Genomic DNA, 12,107 nt, shown 5'->3' with positions numbered 1-12,107 from the left:
TGTTTTCATCTCTCCCTCCTACCTCAAATCTTTCACAGCCAAACGTCTTCTTATTGTCCCATAGTTTTGTCTTTTCCAGAATGTCCTATACTTGGAATCATACAATGTGTAACCTTGTTAGATTGGCTTTTACTTGACAATGTACTTTTAAGGTTCCTCCATGTGTTTTCAGGGCTTGATGCCTCATTTCTTGCCATCACTGAATAGTATTTCATCGTATTGATTTACCACCAAGTGTTTATCCACTCTACTCTTGAATGACATCTTGCTTAACTAATTCTTGCCATTTAGGAATGAAACACTTACAAACATTCATATATAGGTTTTTCTGTAAACATAAGGTTTAAACTCATTCATAAGGTTTAAACTCATTCATTTAGATCAATTTCAAGGAGTATGATTGCTGTATCTTATTATGTTGTAAGAGTATATTTAATTTTGACAGAAAATTCCTGTCTCCAATGTAGACATACCCAATTCCATTCCCATCAAGAACAAAGAGGTCTACCTGCAGTTTCACATCTGCACCAATATTTGGTGTTCTGAGTGTTTTGAATTTTTGACACATAGTGATAACTCTTTTATTTGTAATACAGTGACATATGTTGAACATGTTTTCATATTGCTTATTTCTCATACGTATTTTTCTTTGGTGAGTTGTCTGTTTATACCTTTTGCTTATTTTTATTTAGGTTATTTGTCTTCCTGTATGCTTGGGCTTTAAAAGATTTTATTTTTTTTGGCTATTTCAGATATTAGTCATTTATCAGAAAAGTGTTTTACAGATTTTCTGCTAGCCTGTAACTTTTCATTCTCTTAACATTTTCCCAGAGCAGGTGATTTTCATTTTAGTAAAGTAAAACTTTTTTTTCTTTCCTGCTGGATTATTTTTTGGTATCCTCTCTGAGAAGAATCATCACTAAAGACAGGGTCACAAAAATGTTCTGTTATCTTTTAGGAATTTTTTACTTTTGCATATTACATTTAGATTTATGATCTATTTAAGTTATGAGATTACGGTCTATACCTAAGAGTGTGTGAGTGTGTGTGTGCGTGTGCGTGTGTGTGTGTGTGTGTGTGTGTGTGTGTGTGATGTGAATATTCATTATATCCAGCACTGTTTGTTTAAAAGACTTATTTTTCTATTGATTATCAGTTCACTATATCAGTTGACTATTTTTGTGGTGGTCGATAGGAAAGCAATTGACTTGTGTATCCTTCAACCTGGCTATACTCTTATTAACTCCAGGCATTATCTCTGTTGTGGGTTCATTCAGATGTTTTACGTAGACAGTCACGCCATAGCAAATACAGACAGTTTTATTTCTTGCTTCCCAATCCATGTATTATTTATTTCCTATCTTTTTCTTATTACATGGCTAGGGCTTCCACTACAGTGTTGAATATGAGTGGTGAGAGGATCCCTCCTTGCCCTGTTCCTGATCTTACCAGAAAACCATCTAGTTTCTCACCACTGAGTATGATAATCAGCTACAGGTGTCCCGTGGCTGTTTTTTCAAGAGGAGATAGAGCCCCTCTATTACCAGTGTTTTATTATAATGGATGTTGGATGGTATCGAGTCCTTCTTTATGTTCCTTTCCTAGTCTACTAATTCTGATATTAAAAATTTCTGTCTTTTTTCTTTTTTCACATATCTTAATTAGGTGTTTATCAATTTTATTGACTTAATTTTTTCAAAGGACTAGCTTTTGGTTTTGAAAACAAGGAAGAGTGATTTTTTCCTTTTAAAACTTTAAATATTTCACTCCATTTTCTTCTTGCTTGCATGATTTCTAAAGTCTGGTTTAATTCTAATCTTTTTTCTCTATAACTAGGATTTGCTTCCCCCTCTGCCTTTTTTCAATATATTCTCTTTGTCTTTCATTTTTCTCTAGTTTGAACATGAGATACTTGAGTGTGCATTTTAATGGTTTTTTGTGTTTAGTATCTTCTGAGCTTCTTGGATCTACAATTTTCCATCTATATTTAATTTTGGAAAGTTTCAGTGATTATTATTTCAGTTATTTTTTCTGTTTCTTTTCTGTCTTTTACTCCATGTATTCCCATCATGTGTATATTTCAACCTTCTGTCATTGCTCTACAGTTCATTGATATTGTGTTCTGTCTGGTTAGTTCTTTTTTGTCCTTGCATTAGCCTCTGATGAAATAAACTGCTTTCAGTAGAGGCTTTGTTAAGGACAGAAATTTCGGGGCATATTTTAAAAGGCCATTTTTATTTTTTTGTTTCTCAGTTTTGTAGAGAGTGGTTTGCTTGTAGCCTGAATGTTCCGATGGATCTAAGAAGAGTTGTTTATTTCAAGTGTTTGTTTGTTTGTTTGTTTGTTTGTTTTTTGCTTCTATGAGGTTGGGGATAATGGTTGCCAAGTCCCTTAAATACTAGACTAGGAAACAGAATTCTCTGACCCAACCTTTGATGATTGACATTTTGACAACCTTAGATTCTTATTCCTCCTTATTCCCTTTTGACCTACATCAGTACAAAGTGACAAGAGCGACTTGGTGTGCTTTCCATTGGCAGTGGCAAGAGATTCAGTCCTGTTAAAAATCCTGCTCTTGTGTTTAAACCCTGACCCTAACCCCCTAACCTCAGCTGAAAAAGTCCAAGTATCTTTCTTTGCTCTCTCAAGCCATTTAATGACTGCTGGAGAGGCCTGCCTGGTTTTCTCCACAGACGTAAAAACCCTTCCTACACTCTTGGCCATGTGTGGTGTCATTAGCTAAAAGATTCTTATGGGTTGAAGTATGCTCCTATACTCCACACAGGAGCTTGGGAATTAGAGAAGTTAAGAGAGCAGCCTCAGGGTGGCTGGATGGGAAACACATTCTGCAATTTGAAGATAGAGATTTTATGGTGTTTTGGAGGAAAGCACTGCTGGATCTTTCATTTGTGTTGTACTCAAGGGCAAATTCGCCATCAAACCATTGTGATTTTCAACGAGTGCACTTGCAGTCAGCAACTGTCAACCTGTTCCTTGGGGTCTGCAGGGCACAGGGTGGTGCTCTGTTTCTACCGTTAAGTGCTCTTATGGTATATTTGTCACTGTATGTGCCTATGTGTAGTAAAAATCGGCTCCAAGCAGCTCTGAGGCACATAAGATAGGGATTTTGTAGTCTGAGTTTTCATGCCTTTTATTATCTGAAATCTACATTCAGTTAACTTTCTTGCTTATCAAATCATAGAGAGAGAGAAGGGAAAAAATCTGATAAATACTAAACAGTTTCGAAGCAATACTTCCAACAAGAATATTTTCATTCTACCAGTTGCACCTGACTGCTCTAAAGGCTAGAGTACTTTAGGGCCAGTATAGCCAGCTGGATCTTATTAAAAGTTGAATTTCCACAGCTTTCCTGGAGTCTCATGTGTGATGATGGGAATGGAAGAAAAATCTCTTAGTTCTTAACTCTTTTTATTGACATCATATAGATTTGACCCTGTCTTATGGAGTAATGAGGATAATAAGGAAGGAGATGAAATAATTTTTGTCACAATGTATTGATGGTCTTAAATAATGATATTTATTTCATTTGTATAGCATATTTTTATTCTCCAACATCCTGTGAACCTTGTCACTAGAGAGAAGATTTTATGTGATCACAGTAAAAGTGTGTAAATAATTCCTTTGTGTTCACGATGCTGTTAAATTTATGAGAAAGTATGGACAGAGTAAGGTTATGATGATCGGTCATAGAATAAATATTTAGAGATGGCAGAATTATATGTGACTTTTATATAAATGCAGTATAGATGTTCATTGCTGTCAGTCTCACGCATTCTATTGTACACATATTTGGGGTGTTCTAGGACTCAGTGGCCATTGAGGATGTGGCTGTGAACTTCACCCCGGAGGAGTGGGCTTTACTGGACCCTTCACAGAAGAAACTCTACAGAGATGTGATGCGGGAAACCTTCAGGAACCTGGCCTCAGTAGGTAAGTATGACAACTTACTTCTACTTTGTCAATTAGAAAGCAAATGTTTCTTGCTTACCAACAATTTTTCAAAGATTTGGCTTGTGGAATGGTAGGACATTGCTAAATTAATTAGACATAGTCACAGCTAAAAATGGATTTAGAACCTAATAATTTTTCTGTAATTTCTAATATTTTAGAATCCTTTTTCTTTTCTTTTCTTTTTCTTTTTTTTTTTTTTTTTGCATTTTAGGAAAAAAATGGGAAGATCATGATATTGAAGATTCATATAAAAAACAGGGGCGAAAACTCAGGTAATTGATATTCACAGTAGAAAATAGTAGCTGATTTTGGAATCCTGTCATGTTCTGAAATTTAAAAAGTAGGAAACTAAAACCCTTGGTTCAAATTTAGTTATTAGAAAATTTTCACCAAAAATACCTTTTTATATATAGCATAAATGTTTAGTGTTTGCACAATAGCTCACCTTGAAATAGTACTATTACATTTTACATATGAATATTACGGTTTTGGTAATAGGAAGGATGAAGTCCTCTGGTAGACCATTTGTTATATTCACCTTCAAACAAATCAGACAAAGCAGAAAACCTACACTTTGATATAAATAATAAAAATGTAGTTCAAATGCCCTACTAATAAATACAGAATTGTTAATAAAGAAATAATTAATACTGTACTTCTCATTTTTTACAGAAATCATGGGGTAGAGAGACTCTGTGAACAAAGTAAAGAGGGTAGTCAATGTGGAGAAAACTTTAGCCTTAGTCCAAATATGAATCTAAACAAGAAAACCACTGGAGTAAAACCACATGAATGCAGTACATGTGAAAAAGTCTTTATGCATCATTCATTCCTTAATCTGCACTACAGATTTCACACTGAACATAAACCATATGAGTATCAGAAATATGGAGAGAAGCCATATGAATTTAAGGAATGTGGTAAAGCTTTTAGTTATCGCCAGTTTTTTGATAAACAGGAAAGAAACAACAACGGAGAGAAAAACTATAAATGTAAGGAATGTGGGAAAACGTTTTGTGCTCGCACGTCCCTTCAAACACATAAAAGGATTCACACAGGAGAAAAACCCTACAAATGTAAGGAATGTGCGAAAGCCTTCATGTGGCATACAGCGTTTCAAAGACACATGATAAAGCACACTAGCGAATCTCCTTATAAATGTAAGGAATGTGGGAAAGCTTTTAATTGTTCCACTTATTTGCGAATACATGAAAGAACTCACACTGGAGAGAAACCCTATCAATGTAAACAGTGTGGAAAAGTCTTTAGATATCAGCATACTTATCAAGTACATGAAAGGACTCACACAGGAGAAAAACCATATGAATGTAGGCAGTGTGGTAAAGCCTTCAGTTGTCCCAGTTCTCGTCGAAAACATGAAAGAACGCACACTGGAGAGAAACCCTACAAATGTAAGGAATGTGGGAAGGCCTTTAGTGATCTGACAGGCCTTCGAGTACACATGATTACTCACACAGGAGATGGACCTTATAAATGTAAGACATGTGACAAAGCATTCTTGTCTCCCAGTTCATTTCGGATACATGAAAGGATTCACACTGGAGAGAAACCTTATGAATGTAAAGTATGTGGTAAAGCCTTCAGTTATTATTCTTCCTTTCAATCACATGAAAGAATTCACACTGGAGAGAAACCCTATGAATGCAAGGAATGTGGGAAAGCCTTCTCTCGTCATCAAACCTTAAAAATACACATGAGAATGCACACTGGAGAGAAACCCTATGAATGTAAAGAATGTGGGAAAGCCTACAGGTGTTATCTTTCCTTCCAAATACATAAAAGAAGTCATACTGAAGAGAAACCCTATGAATGTAAACAATGTGGTAAAGCCTACAAACATTACAGTTCCTTAGAAGCACACAAAAGAATTCATACTGGAGAAAAGCCCTATGAATGCAAGGAATGTGGGAAAGCTTTCTTCCATAACCAAACCTTAAAAATACACTTGAGACTGCACACCGGAGAGAAACCCTATGAATGTAAGCACTGTGGTAAAGCTTTTAGGTATTACTTTCCCTTCCAAAAACATGAAAGAAGTCATTTTGTAGAGAAATCATATGAATGTAAGCAATGTGGCAAAACCTATAGAGATTACGGTTCCTTGCGAACACACAAAAGAATTCATACTGAAGCGAAACCTTATGAATGCAAACAATGTGGTAAAGCCTTTAGATATTCCTTTTCCTTCCAAAAACATGAAAGAAGTCATACTTTAGGGAAATCTCACGAATGCAAGGAATGTGGGAAAGCCTTCTCTCGTCACCAAACCTTAAAAGTACACATGAGACTGCACACCGGAGAGAAACCCTATGAATGTAAACAGTGTGGTAAGTCCTTTAGATATTCCTCTTCCTTTAGAATTCACGAGAGAGGTCATGAGAGAAATCTTGCGAACGTAAGCCGTGTGGTAAAGCCTACAGCAATTACAGTTCCTTAGAAACAAAAGAACTCATGAGAGAAACCCTATGAATGTAAAAAAGTTGGAAAAACCTCAGTTATTATCAAAGTTTTTGATAACATGAAAGAAATCAGAAGAGAAATCCTATAAATATAAACAATGTGGCAAAGGCTACATATGTTACAGTTTTTTAATAAACACATGAAAAGAGAGAAATACTATGAGTGTAAACCATGTGGTAGAGCTTTCTGTTCTCATCTAGAGTTTTAAATACGTGCACTTACAGTGAAGAAAAATTCTATGAATGTAAATGTGGTAAAGCCTTCATTTTTCACACATAAGTTCAAGAATACATGAGAGTGCACACTTGAGAGACATATAAATGTAAAGGATGTGGAAAGACTGTAGTCATCCCAGTTCCTTCCAAAGGCATGAAAGGACTTTCTAGATAAAACTTTTTGAATATAAGTTGTGTGTGAAACACTTAAATTGGCCCACATCCTTACATGTGAAAACTCCTACCAAACAAATAAAAAACAAGAAAGTTTGATAGAAATTCATGTATAATGTTCCAGAAAACTTTCAACATGAAAGTTATTAATAAACTTGTAAATATATTATTTATCCAGCCTCTCTTTTAATGTAAATCATTAAAATGTGGGTGTCTATTATTTAAAGAAATGGATATTGAGGTGAGATAATTCTTTGAGTCATCTTCAGCAATAGTACTTAAATAGTGCATTTTTCTTAAATCAGTTAAAAAATTGTTTTTATTTTGAAGCCCGTTAGATTGATGAGTGAGATGCAGTGTATTTCTAATATGCAATTAGGTTTAATTCCTTATAATGTTTTATTTGGTTTGTGGTAAGAGGCCATTGAAATTTGACAGTGTGGTATTAGTTGGGATTTTCATATGGCCTCGTGGCAGTTCCTGTAAATCCTTAGTTTATTATATATATTCTACCTTTCTTATGGATAAAGTTTCTTTTTTGGATGACAAGTATAAGAGTCTTCATTTTCCATACCTATAAACAGCTGGAATAATTATTTTGTATGGGAGTTTATGAAAGAATATAGTTTCATGTAAATTATTATTTTCACATTTGGACTTTTACTTTTTGTCCTTTTATATGCTAGAATTTTATTTAAGAAGAGAGACCTGCACTAGGACAAAAATCTAGAGTGGGAGATATTCCTCTCTAGAGGAATATTATTAAGTAGATTTTCCAGAATCCATCCCCTTTATGGTTCCATCTTAGAATTCACCCGTGGCCTCACTTGCATGAGATTTGGAAAGGAAAAGCAAAAAAGGCATTAGTCAGATATTGGAGCCACCATTCAGGAAGAGAGAGATACAAAGGAGTTTCAAAGACACCATCTTCTAGCCCATTTTCTGGCTTTTAAGAGGCATAGATTTCCACTGAGGTTTTCAGAAGATCCACATCAAAGATCCATCAGAGTTTGAATTTTTCTTCAGCCCTCTTGTGTCCACCAGCAAACTGATTCAGACTGTTTTGCTTGGGATATTGTCCGATTTCCCTCTTCTATAGATTATATTCATATAAAACCTAATTTGTATAGGAAACACCAAAAGCTGTTTACAGTGCTAGTGTGTATTCCTGATTCACATGACATCTACAGTGGTGCCATCAAAAAGAGCGTCACTGGAATTTGTCTGTCTACTACATTGTACACTCACTGCCTTGACCGGTCCTTCCGTGTGAGAATATGCATCTTTCTCATATTCTTTCAATATGTTTTTAATTACACTTGACGATATGTGACTAAAGTATGAGTAGCTTTTTCTCAAAGGAATGTTTCTGTTGTTCCATTACAGAAGTATTTTATCACTTTTCTAATTCATGAAATGCTAACATATTACAGACATGCACCACTTAACAATGGGCATACATTCCAAAGTGCATTGTTAAGTGATTTCATCATTGTGCAAACATCATAGAGTGGTTATACTAAGATGTGTGCACGTGTGCATGTGTGCGCACGCACACACACTCGCACTAGCCTAAGCCTACACAGGGTCAATATCATCAGTATCACTGTCTTCCACCTCCACATCCTGTCCCACTGGACTGCCTTTTGGGGGCAGTAACATGCATGGAGCTGCCATCTCCTATGATAACTATGCTTTACCTGGAATCCCTCCTGAAAGACCTGCCAGGGGCGGGGCTTGAGGTGCCATTCTTTTCAGAAATAGGTCCACATTGGTTTGCTTGGTTTGTTTTTTCACCAGAGATTTGCTTGAAAGCAGATAATGTACCATGAGCATTCCTGTCTGATAATGAAAACCTCTTGGTGGTGGGGTCCATGTTTTCAAACTTTTTAAAGAGCCTGTTGAGGTCTGCAAAAGCTGCTAAACCCTCCACTGTGATTTTTCTTAGGAGTTTTTTGTCTTTTGCAGTTTTCTCTTGCCTCTTGCAGCCATGTGTTCCTGTTCTAATTACAACTTCTCATGGTCAGTTCCTTAGGAACCACCTCCAGGAGCTCCTCGGTGTCATTCTCATCCACACCCAGGTTAAAGTTAACTTGCTATCTCAACTGCAGTCTTGTCAGTTTTTGCAACCTCCTCATCCTTGGCAAATTCTTTGAAGTCATGCATGAACCTCTTGAGTGTCTTCTTCCAGATGCCATTCAAACACTCCTTAGTGACGTCACCTCCAAGTCCATGCAGTCATGGATGTTGTAACCCTTTCAGAATTGGATCAATGTCTTCCTCAGTTGCAGCAGTAGCCTGGGCAAAGGACTTAAAAGCTGCTATCACTCCTTGATCCACCTGTTGGATCAAAGAGATTGTGTTTGGAGGGAGAAATACCACTTTGATATTGGGATGAAGATTCTCAATTTTAAAAATGGATATTTGGGAGCATTATCAACAATAAGCAAACACTTGAAAGGTATGCTCTTCAAACAGTACTCCACTTTGCTGCCATTAGTAATTGAGGAAGAGGAGCTGGGTCATCCATGACCTTTTATTCCTGGCGTACACTGGCAATGTGTTCTTACTGATATGCTTGAGGGCTCTGGGGTTCTCACTGCCAGATTACAAAGGGTTTCAATTTGTAACCTGTAACATTGCCCCCAAGTGAGATTGTTGTTCTATCCTTAAAAGCCTTGAAACCTGGCCTTGACATTGCCTCCTTATGGATGACATTCATTTGCAGAATAGGAAGGCTTAGTCCGTGTTGAATATTTACTCTAATTTTCCTCCATGGCTTATCTAGAGTTTCCAAATTTGTCAGCTGCCTTATCAGTACTCACAGGCTCACCACTTGCTTTCACATCATGGAATGAATAACAACAGTTCTTGAATTGTTCACAGCATCCAGAGCTAATGATAAGTTTAGCATTGCAAATAAACTTTGTGGTCTGGCCGTGATTATCCTGGCACTGAGAGGGATGCGCTTCTAAGTTTGGTCTTCAGTCTAAGTCTTTAGAAGTTTCTCCATATTGTCTGACATAGACCCTTCTCAAGTATTTGTTACTCGCTGCCTTCGATTGAAAACCAAAGCTGGAAGCATCATACTTCTTAATCTCAAAACTTACTACAAAGCTACAATAATTAAAACTACTGGCATAGAGACCAGAGGAATAAAGTCTAGAGCCCAGAAACAAACCCTTACATACATGGTCAAGTGACTTTCAGGAATGAGAAAAGTGGCAAACTGAAGTTAGGGTGGGAGTATTTCCATGCATACAGAGGCCAAGGCAGAGTCCTTGAGAAGGTACCGTTCCCCGGGATGATCAGCCCTGGTTGGTAGGGCTAATTTGGACTAATTTGGCCATGGAGAAGCCGTGTTTTGTTCTTTCCAGGATGGACACTGGGTACAGATTTGCCTTTCCCGCATGCGATGCTTCTGTCAAAACTGCTACACATAGACTCAGGTGCCTTATCCACTGTTGTGGTGGTCCATGCAGCATTTCTTCTGATGAGAGAACTCATTGCACAAGAAGTGTGGCAATGAGCAAACGTTCATGGAATTCACTGATCTTTCCTCCTGAAACAGCTGACCCAATACAATAGAATGGACATTGGAAAACAGTGGGTTCCGTAGGTGGGACTAGCTTGCAGGGCTGAGGCGATGTTCTCCAGGAGGCTGTGTATGCTCTTAAAACAGTGTCCATAAAATGGCACTGATTTTCCCAGAGCCAGGATTCACAGGTCCAGGAATTGAGGGTGGAAATGGGACCGGCACCACTCACATGACCTCTGCTGCCCCTGTTGGTCCACTAGCAGAATGTTGGCTGCATGTCCATGTGACTTTATGTTCTATTGGTCCAGAGTTGGGCTTCAACTAGGGAACACTTTGATTCCATTGAACCAGAAATAAAGGCTGCCCCCGGCCACTTTGGTCCCCTGGTGCCTCTTAATCAACAGGCAAAAAGTGGGTTTTTTGTGCTGGCTGGAGTGATTGATCCTGATGACCAAGTAGAAACTGGTCTGCTGCTCCACAGTGGAGGTAGGGAGTCCATGTCTGAGATTCGGAAGATTCCTTAGTGTACCTCTTACTATCGCCAATCCTTGGGATTAGAGTCAATGGAAAACTACAAAAACCCAATCCAGGCAGGACGACTAATGACCCAAACTCTTAAGGAATGAAAGTTTGGGTCATCCAGTCAGGCAAAGAACCACGACCAGCTGAGGGGACTGCTGAGGACAAAGGGAATATGAAGTGAGTGATGGAAGAATGTAGTTATAAAGACCAGCTATGAGGAGGGACCAGCTGCAAACACATGGGTTTGTTATGCATATTGCTTCCTTATCCCATTTTGAATAAGTTTGAGTACTATATATACATATTTACATCAATATGAAAAAAAGACTGGTGAGACAGATTTTGCTGTAGATGTGGGCCCTTGCTGACTATCAGAGCACCTTGGAAGACTAAAGATGCATACATTGTCCCTCCACTGTCATAGTTGTGCCCACAGACTTGTTAAATGTTGCCAAATGCTGGGTCTTCTCTCAGAGGCCTCACAGCCCTGCAGTAGAAACCCTTCGGACACCACGGCCTTTCTCTGGGAAGGCCTTCATCTGAGAAGGCCACCGGGCCTTCCTGGATGAGCTCTGGGTCCTGACACTTCTCTTTCTCTTCGGAGGGAAAGTGCAGCCTTAATAACGTTATCAATTCACTTTCCTGAATAACTGTGCCGTGTAAAAAAGGGCCTGACTGCTGGGAACCAGGATTTAGACTCAGCTTCTGACTGTACAGAGAAGATCCTGCAGAGTCCAGCCTGCTGTGTGCGTGGGTGACAGTGTGCAGCCATCGGAAAGGAAGCGATAACTCAAATGCCTAGCAATTCACCTGGCCCTGTTCTTACAGGATGTTTCCAGGGGCGCTGTTCAAAATGCCAGGTGGTAACCCTTTAGCTTCTGATCATGGGGTGGGGACTCAGGGTGAGCTCAGAGCAATGACTGCTTACCATCCAGACTGGGACACATTTCAGTATTTTCATTGGTGAGGCTCTGTCCACGCATGCCTGCGGATCCCCAGGTCAGTGGCATTCTCCTGCTGGACCCCTGCCCTTCTCATGCCTCATCTTTCAAAGCTCCAAACAAGAAAGCTTCACACCCATGACCTAACCACAGCAGAAGACTGAAAAACAACCCAGTCATTCCAGGGGCTCCAGGCTGGGCCCAGATGCCCCTACAGGACGAGTAATTAAGAACACAACTGGGTGTGTAAACTGTTGTCTGAGA

The 12,107-nt window shown here is 38.4% G+C and overlaps 1 protein-coding gene across 2 annotated transcripts in view; it reads left to right on the top strand.

Annotated features, from left to right (window-relative positions):
* Positions 1–7,385, top strand: part of LOC111729292 (zinc finger protein 709-like) — an 18,410-nt gene extending 11,025 nt beyond the window's left edge. Inside the window, exons 2-4 of one of the 2 annotated variants that reach the window (XM_023520272.1) lie at positions 3,825–3,951; positions 4,184–4,244; positions 4,645–7,385. In XM_023520272.1, coding sequence (XP_023376040.1) covers positions 3,825–3,951; positions 4,184–4,244; positions 4,645–6,430 — 1,974 coding nt within the window. In that variant the 3' untranslated portion in view covers positions 6,431–7,385. The remainder of the gene's footprint in view (positions 1–3,824; positions 3,952–4,183; positions 4,245–4,644) is intronic. The other variant, XM_023520273.1, reaches the window with a different exon arrangement.
* The last annotated feature ends 4,722 nt before the right edge of the window (positions 7,386–12,107 follow it).

The sequence above is a fragment of the Pteropus vampyrus genome, unplaced genomic scaffold (assembly GCF_000151845.1).
Source record: "Pteropus vampyrus isolate Shadow unplaced genomic scaffold, Pvam_2.0 Scaffold255, whole genome shotgun sequence".
Lineage (NCBI taxonomy): Eukaryota > Metazoa > Chordata > Mammalia > Chiroptera > Pteropodidae > Pteropus > Pteropus vampyrus.
This window is presented reverse-complemented; position numbering and strand designations above follow the sequence as displayed.